The sequence below is a fragment of the Drosophila grimshawi genome, unplaced genomic scaffold (assembly GCF_018153295.1).
Source record: "Drosophila grimshawi isolate 15287-2541.00 unplaced genomic scaffold, ASM1815329v1 contig_1377, whole genome shotgun sequence".
Lineage (NCBI taxonomy): Eukaryota > Metazoa > Arthropoda > Insecta > Diptera > Drosophilidae > Drosophila > Drosophila grimshawi.
Window position 1 is genome coordinate 6,368,556 of NW_025062900.1, and position 25,787 is coordinate 6,394,342.

At 38.1% G+C, this 25,787-nt stretch overlaps 4 protein-coding genes across 12 annotated transcripts; 1 reads left to right on the top strand and 3 right to left on the bottom strand.

The window, feature by feature from the left end:
- Positions 1–509: 509 nt before the first annotated feature.
- Positions 510–20,507, bottom strand: LOC6561906 (reticulon-1-A). Of its 9 annotated transcripts, XM_001988877.3 has the most exons (7): positions 16,547–16,633; positions 14,453–14,627; positions 14,012–14,047; positions 1,905–2,112; positions 1,613–1,821; positions 1,425–1,530; positions 510–1,256 (listed from the first exon to the last, which is right to left on the bottom strand). In XM_001988877.3, exons 2-7 carry the CDS (start codon positions 14,526–14,528, stop codon positions 1,187–1,189), a joined length of 705 nt encoding a protein of 234 aa, XP_001988913.1. In that variant the 5' UTR covers positions 14,529–14,627; positions 16,547–16,633; the 3' UTR covers positions 510–1,186. The 9 variants fall into 9 exon arrangements, with proteins under 9 accessions (XP_001988913.1, XP_032592594.1, XP_032592598.1 ...); XM_032736703.2 differs by lacking the exons at positions 14,453–14,627; positions 16,547–16,633 and adding an exon at positions 18,914–20,507; XM_032736707.2 differs by lacking the exons at positions 14,012–14,047; positions 14,453–14,627; positions 16,547–16,633 and adding exons at positions 8,109–8,266; positions 9,577–9,756.
- Positions 20,508–20,802: 295 nt separating this feature from the next.
- Positions 20,803–21,328, bottom strand: LOC6561904 (zinc finger HIT domain-containing protein 1). Its single transcript, XM_043214466.1, has one exon. The coding sequence runs from the start codon at positions 21,326–21,328 to the stop codon at positions 20,876–20,878; it is 453 nt and encodes a 150-aa protein (XP_043070401.1). The 3' UTR covers positions 20,803–20,875.
- On the bottom strand, positions 20,803–21,714 carry LOC116805248 (general transcription factor IIH subunit 5). Its single transcript, XM_032735990.2, has 2 exons — positions 21,622–21,714; positions 20,803–21,566 (listed from the first exon to the last, which is right to left on the bottom strand). The coding sequence occupies exons 1-2, from the start codon at positions 21,654–21,656 to the stop codon at positions 21,380–21,382; spliced, it is 222 nt and encodes a 73-aa protein (XP_032591881.1). The 5' UTR covers positions 21,657–21,714; the 3' UTR covers positions 20,803–21,379.
- Positions 21,715–22,309: 595 nt separating this feature from the next.
- On the top strand, positions 22,310–25,265 carry LOC6561903 (transmembrane protein 87A). The gene is made up of 10 exons (XM_001988874.3): positions 22,310–22,435; positions 22,502–22,562; positions 22,657–22,739; positions 22,800–22,955; positions 23,285–23,455; positions 23,517–23,800; positions 24,033–24,248; positions 24,304–24,424; positions 24,502–24,655; positions 24,725–25,265. Exons 1-10 carry the CDS (start codon positions 22,334–22,336, stop codon positions 24,955–24,957), a joined length of 1,581 nt encoding a protein of 526 aa, XP_001988910.1. The 5' UTR covers positions 22,310–22,333; the 3' UTR covers positions 24,958–25,265.
- Positions 25,266–25,787: the final 522 nt, after the last annotated feature.

The following is a 25,787-nucleotide window of genomic DNA, read 5'->3' on the forward strand; positions in this document are numbered from 1 at the left end:
GTAAAAAACTCAACTTGCTGTGCTACAAAAAATTTATATTAAATATTTGATTTACGATGTAAAAACTCTTACAAATTAATTGTACATAATGTAAATGTTTATGAAACAAGGCGGCGAAGCAGTTTGTTATTTATTTTTTATTTATTTTGTCACTTGTCATGTGTAAGTTATGCATGTGCTTCTAGGGCGAAGGAGAATCATCTGAAAGTCCTCTTCATAACTATTCTTTCTTTCTCTTCAGGCCAGGCCAAGCGCAACTCGAAACGTTCTATAAACAAAATTGGTCCAATCGGTAATTAGGGCCACCTTATCAAGGCTAAGTTGAGCCTGCTGCAAGGACGAAAGCGTTGACTGTATTTGTGTATGTATATATATATATGTATGATCAAAGATCAGCCTACTATATATATATATATATATATATCAGAATAAATCGATTTTGATATACTTGCTAGAGAGATACAGAAATGAAAATAAATGTAAGAAGAAAAATCAGAAAACCAATTCTAACTTATATATTTTTACTTCACTTTTTTATTTTGATTTTTTTATAGAAAAATCAACAAAATTAAAATTAAAACTAAAGCAAAGAGTGTTTAATTAAAAAAAGTTGCTAATAAAAATGGGTGTACAATGTTGTTGTTGTTTTTGTTGATTTCTTTTTTTCTTTTTTTTTGCATAGCAATATGCATTTTGTTTTAACTAATTAAAATAAAAGTAATAAAATGTTCTCTTCGTTAAGAATCTCTCTCGTTTAAGCAAAGACATTTGATTGGAACTGAGGAAATCTTTTCTTTTTTTCTTTTCTTTTTGTTTGTTTAATTGCATTGCTGTGGCTGTGTTTTTTTTTTTGTTTACTTTCTTTCAAATTTGTTTCGTTCGTTTAAAAACTTAAAGACACTTGGACAATGTTTAAACTACTACGAGTTGATATTAATTTTTTTGTTTAAATGTTTTCTTCATTTTTGTTTTTTGTATTTTTTTTTTAAGTTTTAAGTTTGGGTTTACATTGCATGTTTGTTGTTGTTGTTGTTTGTAAGTTGTAATTATACAATTTGATATATGTATTTATTTGTTATGCCCCGATGAATATATTAAACCATTCAAATAATGCTTAATAAATAAATAAACGTGTTGCTGTTTTTGTTGTTGTTGTTGTTGCATCTACTCTTGTAGTTGTTGCTATCTATTTGTCCTTGTCTGACTCGGTAGCAGCGGCGACAGGCTTCTTGCCAATGGGAATGGCCACCCGAATTCTAGAAGAAATTAAAAGAAAAAAACAATAATAGTTAATACAACCAAGTAAAAGATGAGCTCTTTTTAAGACAATGGCATTTTTGCAATTAATGCGAATTTGTTGTGTTGAATTTGAACAAGGATTCGAAAGTGCTAAAAATGCCAATATATATAAAGTAGATGCTTACTTATCGGTGATTTCTGTCAACTTGGTGCGCACCAGATCCAAATAGGTATCGATCGATTGCTTGTTGTTCTCATAGACCTTGGGCAAGGTGAACAGCGAGACGAAGGCTGTTTGAAATCGAATTAATATTTGGATCAGAATATATATATATATATATATCTATATATATGTTAAATTATGTGCTCTTACCCAAGATGACCAGAGTCATGCCATTGAACCAGGCACCAATGTAGGTGAAGACCCACAGAATGACACCGAATTTAATCGAATCGATCAGATCCTCAACTAAAAAGAGACGCCTCAGCTCTGCAGTAAAACCATTGAGATGTGCAACAGCAACGCCCGCAATATGTTGCACCTTCTCCTGTGACAGCGTCAGATCCAAATCCAGATACTCTCTACACACAATATAGATTTTCGAATACAAATATTATAATAGATCTATAAATAAATATTGTATTCTAGTTTCAAGGCAACTCACTTGAAGGGATGGCCATCGTTTGTCTTTTGTACGGCCTGTGTCACTGATTTGTAGATTCTGAAGGCGACGGTGCCGAAGAGCGCCAGCAGCGACAAATACGCAAACACACTAATCACGGAGAAGCAGGAGATGGCCACCAAAATGATGAGACCGGCGCCAAAAACAATGCCCGACTTTTTCACATCACGCCAATAGATGAGGGATTCCACTGCAAAAATTAAAAACAGAAAGACAATTAGAACATAAGCTACAATTTGAGAGTCGTCGAAATTTCAATTTTTCAATTGATAAAAAGCAGTCATTAAATCGATAATAAAGGTTTAAAGACAGCACAGGTTACAGTTGTGGCTGCATTTGCATGCACCGTTTAACAGTCACTGCAAGTACTTCCAGTCACAGCTGAAGTTTATTTGCATACTTGTCAGTTACAGTTTTGCAGTCAGTCGAAGACGCACTTTACAGTTTGACGCCGACTCGTGCTAATATAGTATTTGGCTTGCACAGTTGACGAGCCACTGAAAATACCAAAATATACAAAAGCACACACACACACATAAACACACACACACACACATACAGAGAAAGAAAGATCATTAGACAGCTGTCTATATGTACGCACCTATATACATAATACATTATATATTATATATATTTTGGTTTAGCAATTATGCAATCTTTGGGGACTCTTCTCAGCATAAATAAATTCGGTTGCAGGCCGAATGCAAATGGCAGATAATAATTATATTAGATGGAGCACGATTTAGCAACAGTATACACATATACTATAAATATGTATATATGTAAATTAAACAATATACAAATATATATATATAATATATATCTATATATATATATATGTATATATAAGTATAACACTCACAGGTTCTGCTCGACATTTCTTTCGTTGGTTCTTCGTGGTTTCGTGGTTTAGCGCGCCGTGCTTTTGATCGTTGGGCGTTCGTTGCCAAGTTTTCTACTAGACAAATAATATTTGCCTCAAAATTAAATTTTCCGGACCACAGCCGGAAAAAACACGCACAAAGAGCGCCAAATAATAGAGAGAAAGAGAGAGAGAGAGAGAGAAAGACAAAGAGAGCGAGAGAGAGTCTTGTTGCTATGGAACGGATGTGAATTTGAAACAAACGATTGAGAAACGGTTCGATATTCATTGGAAACTGAATGAAGACAACCACAACCACCTACCCCTCCCCCTCGCCCCACCCGAGATTCAACCACCCTTCACCTCCTTAAATGTAGCGATAAGCAGTCAATGCACCCATCGATCCAAAAGCGAATTCAACTTAAGGAACAGCATTTCTCAATTAAACTGACCTATAAATAGGTTCTGTTCGAGAATAAACACATTTGCTGACGGCCTATTGAAAGGCGATTAATTAAACAACAATTTTATATGTTCCTATTTTTAAAGAGCACTTTTCAAAATAAACACAACACACACATTGTTATCGATTGATTGTTGTGGCAGAGATACCCTCTAAATATCTATTTGAAATCAGCGCAATTTCGCTTTAGCCTTGAATAATAATTTAACATTTTATTGCTTGGCTAAAAATATGACACAAAATATTAAATTTTTTTTATAATATGCACATATAATTTCTGCTTATACGTTAAATATTTATTATATCAATGTTTTCCATATAACACTTTTTTTTTAGAGTATATTCATGTTCAACACCTTTTTTAATTAACATTCCAAATGGAAAAAAAAGAAAAATAAACTTTCAAGATTTTGATTTACATATTTGAAAAGCAAACACGAATATTCAAAAAATATTCATTTCATTTGCATATTTGATTTTTATTGGAAAAGAAAACTCGGCCATGTGCAATTCTTCAGCAAAAGCACAGCTGGCGATCTCCATGGAAATATAAAATCAATAGCAAAAGCAGCTGGTGATGATCACCGATCACAGATCACAATGATTTCCATGCGCTTCCAGTCCGGAACAAATCTTCCATCGAGTCTGCCTTATGCGAACGCAATGGAAAGCTAAAGCCTGATTTCAGTAAAAAGCCACAATAAATAATAAAAAAAAACATAGAATAGATAATTCGAACAGCTAAGCAAATATCGACAACAAACAAATAAAAAAAAAACGTTTGGTAAACTAGTTTCGCAGGGGGTGGGCATAAAAAAAATAAAAGAAAAAACAAAATATAAAAAATTAAGAAAAATAACTGTTGCCAAGCAGAGCTCAAGAGTCGGAAGAGGAGGTTATGTAAATCGGCGGCGGTAAATTAGAAAGGAAACAAGAGCTGAAACGATGCGAGAGGGCTGGCTACAAATTGAAACTGGGTTAAGACATATTCAGTCAGTCAACATGAGAAACAATCCGATATATTTCCCATATGCGAGCCACAAAGAAAGCGTTCCAAGAGAAAGTTTCTCTTTTATCAATTGAAAAGAGACTTTTCGACTTCGTTACAATTAAAGATGTATCGCATCCATGTAGGTTGAGTGATCAAAGAAGCAACAACTAAAATGCATTGTAAGTTGATGGATATGGAAGAGAGAATGTGGAATGGAGGGGAGGAGGAGGAGAAGGAACTGAGAACTGGGCAATTCTGTCAACTGGTTTATGTGAAAAACAAGTTTGCACTGAAAGTGAAGTGGAAGAAGAACGACGAAGAAGAAGAACGAAGAGGTGCTAGATAAGCGAACGAGAGACAAGTGCGAGTGTATGTGTGTGTGTGTATGTGTGTGCATAGAATTAGAGATGTGCGTAATACGTCACAGGACAACGAAAATGTTCATTAAATTCTGATACTCGTTTTGCTGCTTAAACTCAAATATTTGTCTTACAATTAATTTGCTTAAACATTAAATTAAAATTAAAAATTCATAATTAACAATAAATTGGTTAATCAAGTCTAATTTCGAGCACGTGCACAAGTTGCAGTGCTAAAAGCTTTCCCCTTCCAGTGGATCAATTCATTCCACATGTCTTCAGCAGCGTGGTTGTGACGTCACGAGCATTGCTGAAAATGTTTGCGTAGTTGGCACGCGGCATTGATAACCTTGAATTAGAATACACACACACACACACACACATGCATATAAAAGTGATAATGTGGAGAGTGCAATGCAGGCATAAAATGATGGAAAATGCTCGCGTTGCTCAATTTGCTTCAAGTTGTTATGTTGTTGTTGTTATGTTGTTGTTTTTTGGTTGTCAGGCAGGAAAAGTTCGTTGACTACCACTGCCCGCCTACCAAAAACCAACATTTTTTCGACGTGGCAATCAAAATTCAAAAGGCAACTACTCAACAAAAAAAGACAACTAAAAGCAAATTATGCAAAAAGTGTATTTTTTGTATGCTTTTGGGCAACACCGAGAAGAAGAAGAACATGCAGCGATTGAACGATTGAACAAACGGCGGCCACGTTGGCGTCGCTGCTGACGTTGGCAATCAAAGACATGGCAGAGGCAAAGCATAGATAGATAACGCTTAATGGTAAATCAAAGTAGACAGGTGATAAGCTCATATGCTGCTGTTGTTGTTTTTGTTGTTATAGCTTTTGCTGCTATTTACCTGGGCCACGTTCGGGCAGCGATTGGAAGTTTCCATTGGAATTGTTGCGCGAATAACGTTTGCTGCCACCGGCCATTTTACGAGTTTTTACTTCTTTGATGTTATGTCAAAAAAAAGGAACTTTGCGCCAAAATGTATGCAAAGCACAATTGGCGTGTTTAGCGGTAATTAATAAATAGCTAATGCACACGCACACACGGAATCACAGAAACACACACACACACACACAGAGTGAAACACAGTAACTGTTATAAAATTGTAAGCTGTTTGACGAGTGCGATACTGCGGACCGCCGTCTACTCTGAACGCAGCAAAAGAACTGGAAGAAGTTCAAACACAAAACAAACCAATAAGCCGCAGTCGTCGCTGCTGCTTGTGTTGCGGCCGCTGCTGCTGTTAGCCAGTGTTGTCCATTCAGCGTTTTTTACGCCAAATCTAGCCTTTTTTCAAATATATTGCAAAACATTTTTTTGTGTTTGCATATACATTAAGAAATTGTAGATTGAAAAACAACATTATACAAATAAAATGAAAGCGAGCACAATTAAATCAAAATTATGCATACAGTTCCAATTGTAATGGCATTTTATATCCTCATATTCCCTATAAAACTAGCTTTATTTTATTTCCAAAGGTGACAACACTGTTGGTATTCAATTGGAGCTCGGTGCGAAAGAGAGAGCAGACCCCAAACAAGTTTTCTGGAATGGAGCAAGTTTTCTTGTTGTTTATTGAGAGAGAGAGAGAGAGGGAGCGACAAAAAGAGAGCGTGATCCCATAGCGCATGAAAGTAAAAAGATAACGCGCAATTCCAACAACAGCAACAAAAACAACAAGCCGAAGCCCAAACTTGGCTACGTAGGCGCTCATCGTTATGAGTGTAAGCAACGTGTCAAAGCACATCCGAAGCGAACTTCGGCTAAACATAGCAGCAATCGGATGCCATACGAACGTATGCGTTACGTTCACGTTTGACGTAGTGGGTGCGGTTGTGGTTGCCTGTTCGAATGTTCGCACTGTGATTCATTAGTGCTCACAATCAACAACAACAACTACAAACATATATCAAACACTCAGCTTGAGCGTGACGAACAAATGCCCAAACCAGAGGTGTTCAAGTGCGACTGCGACTGTGACTGACTGTGTGCGTGTGAGTGGGTGAGTGTGTGTGTGTGACCACGCTCAAGTTTGCTGCACTTAATTTGGTGCAGTTTGGCAAGCACTGTGTTCAATGAACTTTCCATCAAATTGCAACGCAAAATCCAAACAAATGGCGTTGTTTTCAATGTATGGCAATATACAATGTACAAACAAACAACTGCAAAATGGGACTAGTGACATCATAGTCTACAACCCGACAGACAACCCCTCGGCAGCAACAACCCCCTCAACGCAATAAGATTTATTTTTGTTTTACTTTTGCGTTTTTGCGTTTTTGGCGCGAGTGAGTAATAAGCTCTGCTTCAAATGATATCATGCTGACCAAAATCGTAGAAAACACACAGAGAGAGAGAGAGAGAGAGTGGGTGAGAGACGGACATAGAGAGAGACAAGCAGTTGCCGCTGACATAATTCGCATTTGCAAACGTGTAATGCAAAATAAATAAATAAATAAACGGATAATAATAATAATTGCACCTGACATTGTCATGAAAAGGCTGCTAAAATAAATTGCATAAGCGAGCAGACACATAATGCAATAAAATGAAGATAATGAAATTATTAAAAGCTAAATTTATTGGCAAACAGCAACAGTGAGCAACAATCAAAATGAAAGCACACAAAAATTTTGTAGATAATTAGAATATGGCAACTGCAAGACACGGAAATACCCAGCAACCAAAAAAAAAAAATACGATAAATATTTTATGCGATGTATTCTGCTATATAAATAAATATATACATATAATAGTGCACATGTCTGTTTTGGGAAATATTAACAAAATAAGTTGTTAAATTACGGCTCAAAAATGATGAATCTTTTGTTTATATTTATTTATAGCAAGTAATAAAATGAAATGGAAATGTAATACAATTCTTAGCAAACAAATTAAAGACTTTATATTGATCAGAAATGAGCCGGTCAAAATAGCTCTCACTGCTGCTAAATAATATTTCTAAAAACAAAATATGATATGTGGATGTACTGTACTAGATTTCGAATTTGGAAAATAATAGCATCTTGAATCATTTGAAACCATTTGTTTCAGCAGTGCAATGTTTGCCACGCCCCACTTTACCACCATTAATATTATCTTGACCGCCACTGTACGTTATCACTGTGATAAATGAAATGCAAATCAAAAGTATGACAAAAGAACATTGGAAAACTCCCAGAAAAGAATAGTACAGCTGAGAAACGCACTTTAACTGATTAGCACCATTTGTAGTGAGTGAAACGAGCCAAGGAATTAATATACCCATAGCAAAGCAAGTTTATATTTAACAACAACAATACTCGCAGCACAGCTTTCTTTGCTCTCTGCAAACAAAAAAATGTTTAAAAATAAATCATAGCTGCAATTGGAAACAACGAGTGAAATAACAGAAATATCTTCGAAATACACAGATACATCTTTATACATATGTATATGAATTGTGTGCAGATCGTAATGTGAATAATCCGATTGGGAAATTAGTACTTACAAGATTCCCGATTTATGGGCAGCTCTTTGATTTCGTTGAGCGTTTCCAGCAGCGATTGTAGCGTTTCTAAAGCGGCAGCCATTTCTTAAATCTATTCAGATTGTATTTATGTATATATATATATATGCGTGTGTATATATATGATTAGCACTAAAGAACTGCAACGAAGCGATCAAAAACGGTATTAGAAGGAAGTTGGACACGCGACGCGTATGGACTCGGAATTAGCATTAACCGTTAACTGAAACGACGAGGCAATCGACCGAACGAACGAATGAACGATCAGCGAACCCAGAACACCAATAGAATATAACCCAACGCGATTCGAGGCCCCAGACAACAACAACAGCAGCAGAAGCGACAATTGTCGAATGACTTGCCGAAATCAGAAAAAGAAATGCGTATCTATGTGTGTGTGTATGCGTGTGTGTGTGAGTACTTTCGTGTACACTTTCGGCTAACTGCAATGATAGATAAGTGCCATAAGCCTACACTCAGAGAAATGCTTGCAGACCAAAGGGTTCAACATGAAATCTAATTTAATAATTTACTATTTTTATTGAATGAGTATTATCAATTTGTGATTAAAGAAAACAGCCTTTGAGTCCACAAGGCATACATGTACTTGATCAGCAATAGTTTACATATGTAATTTCTTGAATGAAACAACACTTTTTGTTATGCTTAAATATGCATATTGATCTTAAATGTATCTTACTGCTTATGGTATTTATAATATTTTCTCTGAGTGTAACTTTTTGACGCATTCGAAAGGCGTACGCAGCAAAATTAATTTAAACAATATAATGAAATTATGAAATATAGGTATATTCTATGTACAAGAAATATAATTATAGATTGCAGTTGGACGAAGGAGAAGATGCAGATAAAAGATACTACACACAACCACACAGCAAAAATTCCTGACACATGAACAATTTCCGCAAAATGTAAATGCCAAAGAATCGAAAGTATTTATGTAGCTGGGCTGTCTGCCGATGTTGTCTGACGGGCTGACTGAGGTCAGGCGAGGGGTTCAACAGCTGATGGGCACATTTCTTGTTGTATTTATTGTATCTTACAGATGCAAAACACTCGAACACACACACACACTAACACGGAGAGAGAAACACGAATGTGAAGCGGTAACCGGAGCACTGCGCTATGTTCTTCTGTGTTGTGACGTTGACAAAGTCCGTACATCAACTAAACTACAATTAAATTCAGATGCGCTCAGGGCACATTTGCCATAGGTACACAAGGTACACACACGCTTACACAGATAGATGTGAGTATGCCTGTGTGTGTATGTTTAGATTGTATGTTTGTGTATAGGGGCAGGCGGCACCCCTTCGGACTATGGTCAGGCAAATAGAACGGTCGAGCAGTGCAGAGAATCAGAGAGAGCGCAAGAGAGCGTAAGTGAGTGAGTGCGTGAGAGAGAGGGGGTATCGGTCAAGCTACTCACGCATATGCGTAGCTGTAAATGTTTTGTTGTCGCCTGCATCTCGTTATCCATTCTTCGGTAGGTAGATCCCGATCGCGATTCCGATCCCTAAACTCGATTCAGATTTTTGAGCATGTCGCTTCATGCATGTCGTCGTCGAGAGCAGGTAAGCCCATATGCCTATAGCAGGTACAACAACGAACTATGGTCGAGGGATAGCGGGTAGCGTGCAGTGACATCAATGCCAGGGCTACCGTAGCACATAATTGAAGATAGAAGAAAAACTGTTATATTGAACAGCTGAGCTAATCTCGAATAAAACTATTGCAATTGCATTCGTTATTAGCCGCGCACTCTCTCTCTCAACGATCTTAGCGCACTAAAAGCTCTCTCTCTATCTCGAAGCTTTGAAGCTCGTGAGCGTAATTGCATCTATCATCTCAGTTGGTGGCCAGCCCTTAGGATTTGTGCAGACATCGCCGCATCTCTCCCTCTTTCTCATTCTCTGCAGCCCACGTCGTAATCCAAAAATCGAACTGCTTAAACACACACAAACAACAATAACAATGAAAAAGATAGCTGAAACAGCTAAAAGGCTAAAATTAGCAGACAAATGCGAGTGCTCGAGAGTCTCAGACGCCGGCTAAATAAAATCGCCGAAAGCACAAAAGCACATAACAAAGAGTGAACAACAACAACTGAACGTCAGCTGTGGAGAGCTGCATAGGCGACAACAGCAACAATATCTCTCTCCATGTTAGAATTTCAAGGTTAATTTCTGTTTAGGGTGCTGTGTACACTGCTTGCAAGCAGTCGAAAGCTTATTGTGACAATAACGCGCCAAAAAAATGATTTCGTTTTCAATTTGAATTAGTTATGGTTAAAATCAGAATGGGAATGGAATTTTTTCGGACATCTAGTCCTATGACGTCAGAAGAGCAAACACAGCTACTGACGTAGGCGGCTCTTTTTCCAACTCCACCAAAAATAGCACATGACCCTGAATTTGTTATCAGACTGTTTACTATCTCTGATAATTTCACTTTCCCCAAACACCTTGTTTCTACAGGTGCAATAATCGAGGTGTATTACACAAGCTTAAGCTAAAGCATACTATAGAAAAGTATTCGATGGATTTTTTATAAAATAAAAATGTACAAATTTTAAGAATTCAGTAAGAAAATCGAACAATAATATTGAAAAGTAAAAAATTTGAACTTAATTAACGATAAAATAAATCTGTATTTTGATAATTGCAATAAAGAATATTACTTTAGGGTATTAAAATGCTATCATTCTCATAAAGAACCCTATTCAATCGTCTGTATTTACTTTACTTATCAATTATCAACAAAAAATCGAATCGCACATAAATGCAAATTGTTCTATACTATATATTTTTTGCCACAGCAAAAAGTAGCCAAGCGAAATTTGCGATGATCTAATATCTTGGTTATTCGCTTGGCAGGAAACAAGTGGTATATATCTATTTATGTGCATAGATAAATATATGGGGATACGTAGTTGGCTCCGGTTTTGACTGCACGTAAGCATTATTTTTCTATTCTATTTCTAACCGGTAACAAATAACAAAATAAATAACAAAAGCCGGCCGGCATTAAAACGGGTGAAAGGCAGCTAAAATAGAAGCCAGACGACTATCAACTTAAAGCTACCTTAGTGTGGGTATTTAAAATGCTGTCACGACCAAAATTGGACTAAACCGAAAGAAATTTCTAGACATGAATCAGAGAATTTTGTCTGCCACAATGTAGCAAGAGTGTTGAGGAATTGAATATTATTTGATTGACATTTGTGACCCACCTAAACTTATTTAATGAATATTGCTCAGATTGATGCTTGTCACTCTAATTACTGAGAGAATGGGTGAATTATATAAGTACATGTACCACAAAGAGTTTCTGGGTTTTTTTCAAAGAAATTTTATGTTTTTATTCTAAGAAAATGCTGAAAATGTCAAAAATATCTGTGGCAAAGCAATGGCATAAACTTGTTCTATTTAAAAACGTCACTGGTGAAATTCACAGCTTAATTTTTACAACGATTTTTCTTAGTTTATATCAGACAAATTTTATTCCTATTATTCTGTTATAATTCTATACATTTATTAAATATCTGTAAAGAACTTTTTCCACTTATAAGCTTCAATTTTGCACTTCACATTCAGACTTAAGGCTTAATTTTTACAGTTGAACGAATATTGTCTAGTCTCGCCGCCTCGTTGGCTTTCAGTGTTTATGGCTAAGAGCTGGCCGGCTATTTGTTGGTAACTTAAGAATTAAGTATGGGTTGAGTGGCTGACTGGCTGACTCATTGCAGACTGGAGACTGCCACAGAGAGGCGACTGTCGAGTGCTCAGCACAGTGGGCAGCAGTCCGGGATGCCTGACGGTGTCTGGGCGTAAATGGAGGGTCGACTGACTACTTTTAATTGCTGTTGAGTGCCCGGTAACCGAAATTGGGCATAAAAACTAAAATCGAGAAATTGCTTTTACGTGCCAAGCGAGTGGCAACAAAGCAGCCTCAAGTATTAGAGACGGTGGGAGAATAGTTAATTGTAAGCCGAAATAGTTTTTATGAGCAATAATTGGCAGCTGTTGTTAATCGAGTCTTCATTGGATTATTACTATTAGTGAATTTAAGCAAGCAGTTAAATTTTAAATTTAGCAAGCAGTTGACTTCACTTTTTATTTATCTATTTGCTGTGATCATGAGTCATTTTATTGCTCGATTAATGTGTGGAATATTGATATGTTGTCCGATTCTAGAACTTCCAATTGAATCTATATACATTTTATAAAGGAATGCCGAGTTTTGATCATTGCAAATTAAAACAACAGTTGATATAAATCTGAATCGCATTGTGGAATGCTCCAATCAAACACAAACTGATTAAGTTTGTGCGTATTGTGTATGTATGTGCTTAGGCTTGTCTATGTATGTGTGTAAGTATTTACTGTAACAGTTGGGTGCAAAGCTCAAGCGACGTTAGTCAGTCAGTCAAATGACGATGTTGATGATGCCAATGATGATAATCATAGACGTTGTTGTATTATTCTTTCATAAGCTGATGAAATAAGCTTAGCCAACAACTGTTATATGCACAACTGTTATATATATATATGCATACATATTTAGTAGTAGTGCATGCCTCGGCTTACGTCTATTGCATGCGAGCCTCGTGCGAAAGGGGCTGCTGCTAGTCACGTCTCCACCCACCCCTCACCTGTCGCGACGCTCCTTCCACACTTTAGCCCATATTAGTTTGCATTTTGGCGAGCAAACCGAGTGAAAAGTTTTCTTTTATATAAATGTGCATATATATTTATATATACATATATATATGAAAACGCTTTAGCATGCGATCCGGTTACGGTTTTATTTAACGCTCCACTGCCACAAACGCGACAAGGAGCGGGGCGTGTGGGGTTGTGTTGCGAAGGTAACTGAACTGCATTTATGGCGTCCTACTGATTGGGGAGGGGGCGTGGCACAATAAAAGTCCACTTCGCTTTGACCATAATTAACGGTGCACTTTTGACTCCGCTTCATTTTAAGCGCTCGACGAGTTTTGTTCTGTTTTCTGCTGTTGCCTTTTAGGCGTTGTCCGTTGTCCGTTGTCCGGTCAACTTTGGAAAAGGGGAGGCGGTATAAAGAAAAAAGCAAATAAAAAAAATCAATGGGCAAAAGCGGCGAAATCAACAAAATAGGAAAAGATGAAACAAAAAAGCAGTTGTGATCGACTAGCAAATACCCTATGGGCTGGGCCTTTCCATTTACTCATATACATTTATACATTTATATTTATTAATATCTCTACGGATTGATAATAGATTCGACTAAAAAAGGGTATCATAAATGGAAACTCTTTAACTTATTTTATTTATGGAAATAGAGATCGATTTAGCTTTTTATCCATTTTTTCTAAATACTAAATAGGGTATGTGAATAAGAAACGCCACTCAGTATGCAATATGAATGGCTACACGAGAGTAATCTGCTTGAGCATATATTCAGGGTTGTATAAAGCTCAATTACAATAGACACACACACACACACACACCACACACAAACAACAATCGCATATGTCGAGAGCAAGTGCATGGCAACAACAACAACAATAACAGAAACAATAAAAAATAATAACAAGAAAATAAGTAAAACATGGCATACTTTTAGGCTGTAGGGGGAGGGGATGGGCTTAAAGAGGAAGGGTTGGTTTTATGCGGGCGCAACAATGACATCATTATTATGGACAGCAGTATTTGTTGTTTGTCTCTGCTTTATGTGTTTTTCCGCATAACGCATAATCGACAGCTTTCTAATTTGCTTGTACAGTTGTGCAAGCACAGTTTGCGCACAGTTTGTGAGCCACTGGGATCACACAGAAAGACACAAAAACACCCATATGCAGAGAGACACACACATACACTTACCTTGCGGGTGCAAACGTTCGGGCTTGAACCAGGCATCTGCAAATAGGCGATTGATATATTGATTTTCGTTAGTTTAGCATTAAGTTTTGTGTTGTGCAAGGCAGATATAAAAGAGAGAGATATAGACAACGAGAGAGAGACAGATAGAGAGAGAGAGGGGTGCATTAGGCGGTGTCTCATGTCAAACTAAAGCGAGCATCTAGGCGCAAAGCCAAAAAAATAACAAATAAAATCAATTTTACAAAAAACATATTTTTTACAATTAAAGCTAAAAGCAAAAGGATATTATTTATAACTATAGCTAAAATTCCAGCATGATTGACAAAGGTTAGTTTTGCTTCAGCGTTTACAAGCATGTTAAATGTTAAATGTATGTATGTATATATGTATAGTATATTGTATGTATGTACATATGTATGTATGTATGAGTGCAACACTTACTGGGATCCAAAATGGAGCAAATCAATGGGCGCTGCTTACAGACGCCATTTTGTCCGGCTTCGCCAATTGTACACATTTTGTTAGTTTCACACAAGTTTGCAAAACACTTGATTTAGTATTAATTAAACGGTAGCTTTTCTATTCTTTTTTTCTTTGCCGTTCCAATTATTTTTTTCTGTATATTTTTTTGGAGTAGGCAACAAACAAAAGCACAGCGCAGTTAGAGGGAGAGAGAGAGAGAATGCGAGAGAGCGAGCGCAACGCAATTAGGTATATTACGACGTAACGTTAAAAGCAAATTTTTGTTCGCAATTGCGTAGAAGAATTCACTGCCGTCCGATAGGCACACGACGCGTACTGAGACTGAGCGTAGGCTGAAAGCTTTCAAGCCTGTCACGAATTCAAAAGGACTAGTTCCATAGCCGAACGAAAGCGACGGCGTCGAGAGAGAACGTAAGCCAGAGAGAGAGAGAGAGAGAGAGCGCGAGTACAAATTAGTAAAATCGATAAGGCGACCTGCTGTGCGTTGGGTTGAGCAACCGCGCTTAGCCCTGAACTCGCAATAGAAAAAGCTCAAGCTCAGTGCTCACAAAAAGTGAGTACAATTTATCGATTTGTAATCGCTGCTGTTTAGCTACTGCAGTTGACCAGCTTTGAAGGGTGTAGAGATTTGCCTAAGGCAATTCTGTCCAAGACAAGACAGATTTAGTTGAAAACTGAATTAAACTTGCATATATACAAATTAATATTATTGTGAAAACAAAACAAAAAAAAAACATTCCACATTTTGTAATTTTGTGCTAAATTCACACGTTCAAAAAAGCCAGATTAGAAGGTGGAAAAAAAGCTTAATTTGCATCACTGGCTTTCGCTGAATCGCATGCGCTGCTTCTCCATGAATTGAAGGAGGGTGCTGCTTAAGGGTTAAGGCAGGTGGCCCGGAAATTACCAGACGGCGGCTTTCTTTTTTTGGGTGCGGTGTTTATTGCAGCTCGCCTGCAATGACTACAGCTGTAACCAACCCCCTCCCTTTAATGGGGTGTGAAACTTGCGAGTTTTGAGCTGGTTTGCCTGTCTGTCTTTCTGTCTATCGGTCGGTGTTGTTTACACCTTGGGAAGGAAGATAGGAAATAAATCAAGCTGACAGCGACAGAGAGCATCTGTGTCTAGCTCTTAGCTGGGATACTCATATAAATATACATATATATATATATATATATAATATATATATATATTATGGATTTTCTTTTATGTTTTTATAATGCACATTTTATTCTCTGACAAATTTGACAAACTTTGGCTTAGTTTCTCAATTACCAAATCGATTCGAGAGCATCGCGAAGAGGTAAGAGAAGAAGCAAAAGAAGAAGAAGAAGCAGAAGCACATGGCATATATCATGTGACAAACACAAGACTGCAAACAAAATGTGAAAAGTTTTACAAATCGAGCAGACCTAAAAAAAAAAGAGGTTAAATCACAATTAAGCTAATAACTTTTAAAATACTTTTCCTATTTCACCCAAGTCACTATTATATAAGAAGTTAAATGGTATTGCAATTTTGTTGCCATAACTTTGTTCTACATTTCACTTCTCCGTTTCGACCTATTTGTGTCAACTGAATTTCATATTTTGATGCGATACATTTGGATACATTTTTGTTAGTTTGTTTTTATTTGGCATACAAATAAACAATTTAGCTTCATAAACATCTAGTTTTATGACGTCCATTAAATATGCTAAGCAAGAACAAAGAAAATTCTTTCTAAAATATATACAAATATATTATTTAACGATATGATATTTTTTCTTAAGTTTTTACTCAGATTTCTGAAGTCATTCGCAAAAAAAAATTTTCTTTCTTTTACATTTTTACAATTGAATTTTTGTTGAGTGTACCTACAAGCAAATTGATGTTTATAAAGGTTTGTGCTTGTAATAAAAACAAATGAAAATACAAATTTAAATATAGCCCAAAAGCTGTCTTCGATCAGCGTCAGCGATCCAAAACAATATCGATCACGCCTGCCTGGCTGGGGAGCACTTGAAAAAAAATTAAACGCACACAGACAATCTAAAATTATATTATGCACACTTTGTTTACCGCCGGGTCGCGTTTCGCGGCGCTTTCACAATTCTCGTTACGCCTTGTAAGTAAGTGCACTAGTTTTTTTTTTTTTTTTTTTTGTTGCTCAACACTTTTTAGACATGCATACAATTCAAGCTAACAATGTGCATATAAACTTATGTACAAGTGTTTAACTTTTTGCAGCGATTACATACACAGTCTATTTATAAGGACTTAATTGCTTTTGTGATAGAGAGCAAATAAGAGAAATTAACAGTTACAAAAGACAGGCGATAAATGTAAAGCAAAGTCGCCGATAAGTGCAAGCTTAACATGTGCTAAGCACACCGACTAACTAACCGAAAGACAGACAGAGACAGAGGCAAAGCGAATAGAAGGGGGAAGCCAAAAGAAAGGCTTAACAGTGCAGATAAACGATACTCACACACACACAAACACACAGTCACACATCTATGAGATGCAAAGACAATGTGCACTGAGCAACTGGTACAGAGAAATGAGTATCGTTATCGAAAATGCGCCCTCAGCTGGGTCGATGACAAGTGCCAAGCAGCAGTAGCAGCCGCAATCAAAGTCAATGCCAATTGGAAAACGAAGAAGAGGAAGTGAAGAAGATAGACAGTCAGACGACAAGCGGACAGACAGACTCAAATACTTAGCATGTACTTGCCATAAAAATAGCACGGCAAATAAAGACAAAGGCAATGCAGAGGAAAAAAGATTACTAATTGGAAAATTTTGCCAGCATGCGATGAAAATAAAGGCGCAGATTGTAAAACAAAAAAACTAAAAATGTTACACTCGCTGCATCACCGACCGCTCAATACACTGCTTCCAGTGTAACTTAACAGCGTAAAATGCATAACTATAAAACTTTTTTGTGATTTTACAATGTCTATGTCATAACATAATATACTGCTTTTACGCATTGAAAACAGTGTAGAACGAAAATGATATTAAAATGAATTTGCGCAGTGAAGCGGGCCCCTAAACTAGATAATTGGATTATGCAGGCAAAGGCTTAAATTAAAGAGCACTAGAAAGAGTCAATATCACGGACCTCTCCCCTCTCTCTCTTTTCTCTCTCTCACTCCCTCTTTATTTCTCCATGTGTGTGTGATATAATTGCTTGCTAAAATGTAGTCCAGCAACTAAAACAGAATCAAATATAAATGCGAAATGTGAAATATGAATTATGAGCAAACGAGACGTAAGCAGCAGAAGCGAGAGCAGAAATGCTGCTGATTCATGCACGCCAAATGCGAATGGATGAATAACAAATTAGAAACTAAAAAATGTGCCGTCTCATGCAATTCAAATGCAGCATTAAATCAGTTCTACTATTGACTAATTGTGCAGACGTGACTCAAACGATGATGAGCAATCGTTATCGATAACAATTGCCGATCAGTTGCACTCCAAAGCTTTTGACCAAGAGAGGGCGACGTCGTCGTCAAACAGAGAGAGGGAGTGAGAGAGGCTGCATGTAAATTTCCAGCTGTGTCGCAAAATGTTTTGGGCAAGTGAAATACTATACGCGAAAAATGATAAATTTATATATATTTTGCGATAATTGCGTACATACAAAGTTAGATATAAACAGCGCAAGACTTGATGCCGACATCATGATGACATCATGAGCGGCAAACGACAAGCCAACGCCACAAGCCGTAAAGCAAAAGGCACGCACAACACCTAAAAGAGAGCGAGCAAGCAGATTGTTTACTGCTCTCAAAAAAATGAAAAAAAAAACCGAAATGCAAAAAAAAAGTGACTAATTAACAAACAAACTAAGTAACAACTCAGAGCAGAGGCAGCCAAAGGTGTGGTCGCGAGGATAATACACAAACACAAAATGCATGTACAAATAATATTATCAATAAGACCAAAAACGATGACTAATTATTGCCAGGCAGTAACTAATTGGCAACAAAAATATGATAATAACGAAACAAATACAGTTTGATATAGATACCCCTGCAGCAGCAGCGATTGCACTCATATTAATTAGAATAATAACCGGCTTTTCCCGGGGCACGTTTTGCCTTTGACATTTTTCGCATTGATTCCCTACGTGTTCTTCAATTTATCACGTAATATTATAAATAATAAAAAAAAAAACGAATTCATTTTTCAGCAATTTCTTTTGTATTGATTTTAATTTATCGGAAAAGGCCTGACATTAAGTTGAATTTATTTAATTTTATCAATTAGAATTTACTACATTTTAGCATTTCTAAATAAAATGTTATTCATAATACTTATTAGTGTAAGTATTATTTAAATTTATTCAGTACTTTTTTATTGCTGCAAGGGCATTAAAAAGTCGGCTTGCCGAGTTTGAATTTACGGTTAATTCTTGGAGGCACTTACCAAGTCCGTACTTGTAGAAGATCTCCTCAACTGACACAATCTTTGGTTGCTGTTGCTGCTGTTGTTGTTGCTGTTTTGGTGGTTGCGTCTTGGCCTTTGGCGGCTCCACTTTGGCAACGGGCTTCGGTGGCTCCACTTTGGCAGCGGGCTTCGGTGGCTCCACTTTGGGCTGAGGTTTCACCTCAAACTCCTCATCATCCAGATCGGTTACAATAGCCTTAGGCGGTGCCGGAGCCGGCGCCGGAACTGAAACTGGAGTTGGAGCCAGTGCTGGAGCGTGTGCTGGGACAGCTGGTGGCGTATCCTTAAAGTCACTCGCCAGATCCTCGGAAGAAATGAATTTCTCATTGTCTTGCTCCTTAAGCGCGGCCGTAATCGGTTTCTTTGCCGGCGACGGCGTATACGAAACGGATGGCGAATCTGTATCCGAATCCTTGTTGCCCGTTGCGGCAAAAGTGGCGACAACGGGTGCAGCATTTAAACTTGGCTTGCCAAAGAACTCATCATCATCATCATCGTCATAGAAATTGGCTGGCGCTGTGGGCTGAAATGGTTGCAGTGGAACAGACATTGGTTTGCTGAAGCTGCCCATTAAATCCACCTCTGGCTCCGGCTCCACGTGCTTGGGTGCAGCCACTGAAGTGGGTAAAGGAGCAACCACGGGTGCTGCAACGGGTTTAGCCGCGGGTGCTGCAATGGGTGCTGCAACGGGTGCTGCAACTGGGGGTGCAACGGGGGGTGCAACGAGAGGTGCAACGGGAGGTGCAGGAGCTACAGCTGGAGCTTTGGGTGCATCCCCATAAACATTTCGCTCCACATTCATAAAATCACTGGTCATCCTGCCAATGTCCTGTTTAACGGCACTGCCCGTGTCCTTGAAGAAATCTGCAAAATCATCCGTTTTCTGGGCAAATTTCGCATCCAGTTGCTCCTGTGCCTCCTTGGCGCCAGCAGACATGCGTTGCACAAAAGCCTGCGGATCTCCGAAATCCACATTTTTTTGCTCATTGGCAAAATAACGCTCGGTGTGCGCATTATCGTCCTGCGCTCCGCTGCTGACGTTGGCAGCGCTGCCGCTGCTACTGCCGCTAACACCGCCGTCACCGCCGCTTAGGTCACCCAATAAATCATCGTAGGTATTGGTTACCTTCTTGCTGGCGCTATTGAAAATATCCTCAGCTGTGGAGGCGGCCTCCTTTTTCAGATCAGCGAAATTTAGATCCATTGTGCAAATTAATATTTCCACTGCAGCTGTCGTCTGTTGGTGCTGTTGTTGTTATATCCCTTTTCTGATTGGATTAGCTACGCGCTCTCGCACACCAACTCACTCGCTCACACTCACGCACACACAATTGTGCACATATACACACGGACGAAGGAACAGTCAAAAAACGCGACCGGCTGGCCTTTGTTGCTTATGATTTTGTTTTATTTTAATAGTAGTTTAAAATATGTGAAAATGTTCGTTTTGCAAACGTTGGCCGTTATACTTGAATTTTTATTTTAATGTACAATGCGACAATCATGTGCCGCAACGTAGTAGTTTGAAAAATTTTATGAGACTGCGCGATTGTGAGACCGCATACGGAAAAGCTAAAAATAATCGAATTCTATTTGCACATATTGTTAACAAAGCGCAACTTGTTTGCAATCGATGTGAAACAGCTGACAACATATCGATAAATAAATATACAATTTGAATGCCAAACAGCAGAGCCAACTTAGCTTTGCTTTTTATTTTTAAAACTTATAAAAACTGTACTTTGTGGGCTTAATTATGAGATGTTGAAGTATGAAAAATATTGAAAATAATATAAGCCAAATCACATATTAATCGCAACAGCAGGCTTTTACTTATCCGCATTGACAAAATAGCTTTTGAATATCGATAACAGTTTTCAAATTTTGGTTTTATTGCATGTATTTGTATTGGATATGGAGGAATGGGGCTCTACAAACAAATCAGGCGGTCCACTTGAGGCAACGTGTGTCTTGATGGGTGCGCAGGCAGCGCACGCGGCAATATCGCGTTCCACATGCGGTGCACGAATATTGCGAAAAGTTACCACAGACGGCACAGAAATGGCGAACGGGTTTCTTTGGCGGCGGCGCAGCGGCACTTTCATAATTCGGCCTCTGCTTATCCTCCTCGAGCAGTTGCTGGAAATTTTTGCGATATTTAGCGCGAAAGTATTCGGCTCCTTTGCGTTTGCCCTTCTTCTCTTTGCCGTTCTTGATGCTCTCCTGGAATTTGGGTAACTTTTTCGACATCACTAGATCCGCATGAGGATCATCTTGAAAGTTGTCCTGCTCCAAAGCTTCGAGAGCTTTGCGTGCGCGTCGCTTGCGTGCCGCTTCATCCAGGACACGTTTCTTTTCCGCATCCTTGATCCTATGCGATTCGCGACCCGTCATAATTTTGCTTGTAGAACTTTTGTATTTTGTTGTTTGGTTTTTTGTTGTTGCTTAGGCGTCCTTCTCGTGCAATGGAAAGCTGATGCGATCCATTAACTCGTCGACACGCGCCTGCAGCACTTCAACAATGTCCGTGGAAATGAATAGATGACTCTCGTCCAAATCTTGAATGATGAATTTTCGACCCAACGCCAGCTTCTCATCCAAATGTAGTAAAAATTGTTTCATAGCCGGATCACTAAGGAGAATATTTGTGAAGTGTGGGCGATTTATTTATTTATTGGCTTACTTACCATTCGACAAGCACTCCTTTCATAACATTTACCATGGTTTTATTGCAAATATAAAAGCATTTGTTGTTCTTGCTCCTCTTCTTGTTCGGATGTTACTCAAGTGAACATGCTTAACAGCTACACATGTGGGCACCCCAAAAACGCTAACATTTCATTAACAGCGCGCGTCTAAATTTAAGGAAATGGCGCTTAAAATTAATTCTATTAGATGCTCACTAGCTTTGTACCAGTCAACACGTATTATTCAGCTGCTATTTCGTTATTTAAAAAGCTTAATTAAAAATAATAAAGCAAGCTGCCGAAATGAAAGATTGAGATTGGTTCGCTTCGCGATAAATTGCCATTCACAGCGAGCGAATATTGGTTAACAGTGATGTTAACCGAATATTTAAAGTGATACTGTTCTTGCAATTGGGAACAGCTGTTTACCAACTATAACTTAATATTTTCAAATAAACATTAATAAAATATTGCTCTATTTTCCTTAATTCCTATTAACAAACCTGCGATTGAGGATCGCCGGTTTAATAATGCATTTGGTTATCTGAATATGCATTATGTTGAAAAACCGGCAGCAGCTTCGACTGAGCACATACAAAAACCATCGATAAATCGATGACCGATAACTTGTAGTATTGTTCTAACGCGTAGCCAGAAACATAGAAAATAAATAAATAATATTTATTTAAGTGATTTCCGTGACGTATTCATAATGTCGACACATTTTACAGTTGCGTTGGCGTTTATTTCACTTTTTGCCACTCTGGCGGCCGGCAAATCAGATCCTGGCATCATAGACATTGTTATAGATCAAGTAAAAAGCAAGCAAAACAACAAAACTTTAATCAAAAACTAATATGCTCTACTTGTGTTATTATAGGATCAGCATTCGATTATCGAGCAGCGTCCGCTGCTGGCCAAAACAAAGATCTACATTAAACGTGAGTATTGCAAATGCAATACGTGTTACCAATTCGCAATAAATGAAAATATTACCCTCCCCATACTCCCTTCACTCCCCCTTCAACCAATCAGTTGAGTGCACGTCTGAGACGGAAGTTCCGCTTACCATCAACTTTAAGCTGACCAAACATCCATGCCTCTACGAGGGACGTTTTGTGAGTAACGCAAATGAATTGTGTTTCATTGTATTCAAAAATATTTGCGTTCTCTTTTAGCTGCTCAGCGACAATCCGAATCTGCTGCAAAATGCTAGTCAACTCATTAAATCAACGGTTAGCAATGCCACATGTACGCATCTCGTTGTCCTGCAGGACAACACTGAGCAGCCAAAGGATGTGCATCCCTTGAAGCAGAGCCAGAATCCGCTTTCGGTAAATTTACGAACATATATCTATATAAATATACATCAATTTCAAAAGTGTGACTCAGTAATAACCGCACCTAAAGCAAACACTTTGGCCTTATCAAGCATTTCACTTATCGTAGTTTATAGCTATGTGTGCGATCCATTTTGTTACGGAAGTCTGGGAATTGTTGATAAAATGTTAGGCAAACCAGTGAATTAAGAGAAAACAGGTCTTTTTATTGTGTTGTGGTAAAATTTACCCTCGCCAACATTTGATTAATATGCCTTATCTATTTTATAGTGATTCAAGCTGATAAATCATAAGCAAATTTATAATTATCTTGCGTTTTATAGGCGATACCCAAAGCGATTGCTAATATTGATGAGGATGGCATCTATGAGCTGGAACTGACCATACTTACGTACATAACAGCGACGTCTCCGCCCGCCTTTCGGGCAACGGTACACATTGAATTTCTGGGACCGCATGGCTATATATCGGCTATAGATTGGCCATTCTTGCCGGTAAATCATGACGAGTAGCCCTTTATATATCTGTTGTTAACGCTGTCATAATTTTTTGCAGTTCTATTTGACCATGTGCGTTGTCTATGTGATTTTTGGTATAATTTGGCTATTTGTATCGTTTGCCCAATGGCGCGATTTGTTGCGCATACAATTCTGGATCGGCGGCGTCATATTGCTGGGCATGCTCGAGAAGGCCTTCTTCTATGCCGAGTATCATACGGTGGCCAATACGGGCTATCCGGTTCAGCATGCCGAACTCGTTGCTGAATTTGTATCGTGTGCCAAGCGTACTCTGGCCCGCATGCTGGTCATCATCATGAGCCTGGGCTTTGGCATTGTCAAGTAAATATTATTCATATCGTTTATTTGCTTTCTTATTTATTTACTTAACTGCAACCAAAGTCAGTCGACACAAAGAAATTCAAGCAAAAATGAAACTTCAAACTAAAAGATAAGAAATATTTCGACAGTATTTGAACCTGAGGAAATTGAATTTTAGCAGATTAGATATATGAAATATTATGTTAAGTACTTTTATATGTACTTTATATCTAATCATTTTTCCGTATGATAGGCCTCGCTTGGGACCCATGCTGCATCGCGTTGTGGGCGTGGGCGCTTTATACTTTTTGTTGGCCTGCGTGGAGAGCTATTTGCGCATTACCAAGGATAAGAGTGATCGCAGTGAGCTGCTGGTGGCCACCATTCCATTGGCCGTCCTCGATACGGGCATTTGTTGGGGCATTTTCACGTCGCTGGTGCAAACCACACGCACGTTGCGTCTGCGCAGGTAAATGCCCTAAAATATATATCCACTTGGCATATTAAATTTTTGGTTCGTTTAGAAATATGGTTAAGCTATCGCTGTATCGACATTTTACCAATACGCTGATATTCGCCGTCATCGCTTCCGTAATCTTCATGTTGTTTGCGTTGCGTTTGCGTAGAACCGAAAACTGCACGCCCGTAAGTTTTTACGACCGTATATTCCATATACACATTAAGTATTAAGTTCTAACATCGTTTTACATGTCGATCATTAGGGCTGGCGCGACATCTGGTTGGACACGGCTTTCTGGCATATATTGTTCTCTGTGTTGCTGCTGGTCATTATGATACTGTGGCGGCCCACAAACAACAATCAGCGTTATGCGTTTACGCCACTCCTGGATGCGCCCGAGGATGAGGACGATGAGGGTAAAGCGAATTCAAAAATATCTATTCATGTCTTGACAAATTAATTGACAATCTAATCATTACATTCAGATGAGGAGGAACAGTTCGTGGCGGATGCGTATGGCATTAAAATGCGCGGTGCACATCAAAATGGCACCGCACGACCACCAGCGAATGCGCGTGGGGCAACCACAACGGAAGAGGATGATTTGCGTTGGGTGGAGGAGAATATACCATCGGCGATGGGTGATCCAGCGCTGCCAGTGCTCGATTCTGACGAGGAGATCATCAATACCAAGTTTGAAGTCTCCAAAATGCAATAAGCTGCTGGCCTCGGTGGCGGTGTACCTAAGAGACTTTCACATTACTGTGTTGCACACTATTATTTATAACTGAATTATTGAACGCACTAATTGTCGGCAGAAGGGCATTAATTGCTGGACAACTCTTCTACTGCATCTCCCTCATTCTGTCTCTTAAATGCTATCCATATATGTTTATCGCTTACATCCACGTCCACGTCCAATCAGTCAGTAAAAACGCGATTTTCAAACAGCCCATGTAAAATATTGTATGTAATCGTAAACTATTTTAATTTTCGACCTCCTAAATAAATCTAATTTATTTGTAATCACTAGCTTAAGTTGTAGATATCTAACGCGCTAATTATGAAACTAAAAACCCAAAATTTCTTCACATTTCTATATACTTCTAACATTCACGCACACACAAAACACTCGAGTGTTCTTATCAATGTTGTCGCGTTTTTTGTATATAGTCGTTAATACACTTTATATATATATATATGTATATATATTTATATATATAATATATGCATATATAAATATATATATATTATCTGTAATAATCATGATAAAACAAATATGAACGAAACGCATAACAGGAAAAAGTTTCAATTCGATTTAAAGATAACTGAAAAAAAAAAACAAACAAAAAAATGAAGTCAAATACATTTGTATTCATGTATTTGATATAAGGCCACACATCTTATCATATTTAATGACGAAATACATTGTAACTCGTAGGGTAGTTTGCGATTTTTTCATGAAAATAAACAAACAGCCATACCAAACCAAACAAAAAGAAAAAAAAGAGATCCAATTTCTTTGTCTTTTGAAGAAATCGAACGGAA

Bases quoted from the DNA above. Each gene is read 5' to 3' on its own strand.
- LOC6561906 (XM_032736703.2), bottom strand. From the start codon at position 20,138: ATGGATCTAAATTTCGCTGATCTGAAAAAGGAGGCCGCCTCCACAGCT. The intron at 2,113-14,011 runs GTAAGTGTATGT...TAATTTTTGCAG, and splicing joins CGAACGTTTGCACCCGCAAG to TGGAATCCCTCATCTATTGG. The intron at 1,531-1,612 runs GTAAGAGCACAT...GATTTCAAACAG, and splicing joins CATGACTCTGGTCATCTTGG to CCTTCGTCTCGCTGTTCACC.
- LOC6561904 (XM_043214466.1), bottom strand. From the start codon at position 21,328: ATGACGGGTCGCGAATCGCATAGGATCAAGGATGCGGAAAAGAAACGT.
- LOC116805248 (XM_032735990.2), bottom strand. From the start codon at position 21,656: ATGGTAAATGTTATGAAAGGAGTGCTTGTCGAATG. The intron at 21,567-21,621 runs GTAAGTAAGCCA...TATTCTCCTTAG, and splicing joins AAAGGAGTGCTTGTCGAATG to TGATCCGGCTATGAAACAAT.
- LOC6561903 (XM_001988874.3), top strand. From the start codon at position 22,334: ATGTCGACACATTTTACAGTTGCGTTGGCGTTTATTTCACTTTTTGCC. The intron at 22,740-22,799 runs GTGAGTAACGCA...GTTCTCTTTTAG, and splicing joins GCCTCTACGAGGGACGTTTT to CTGCTCAGCGACAATCCGAA. The intron at 22,956-23,284 runs GTAAATTTACGA...TGCGTTTTATAG, and splicing joins AGAGCCAGAATCCGCTTTCG to GCGATACCCAAAGCGATTGC.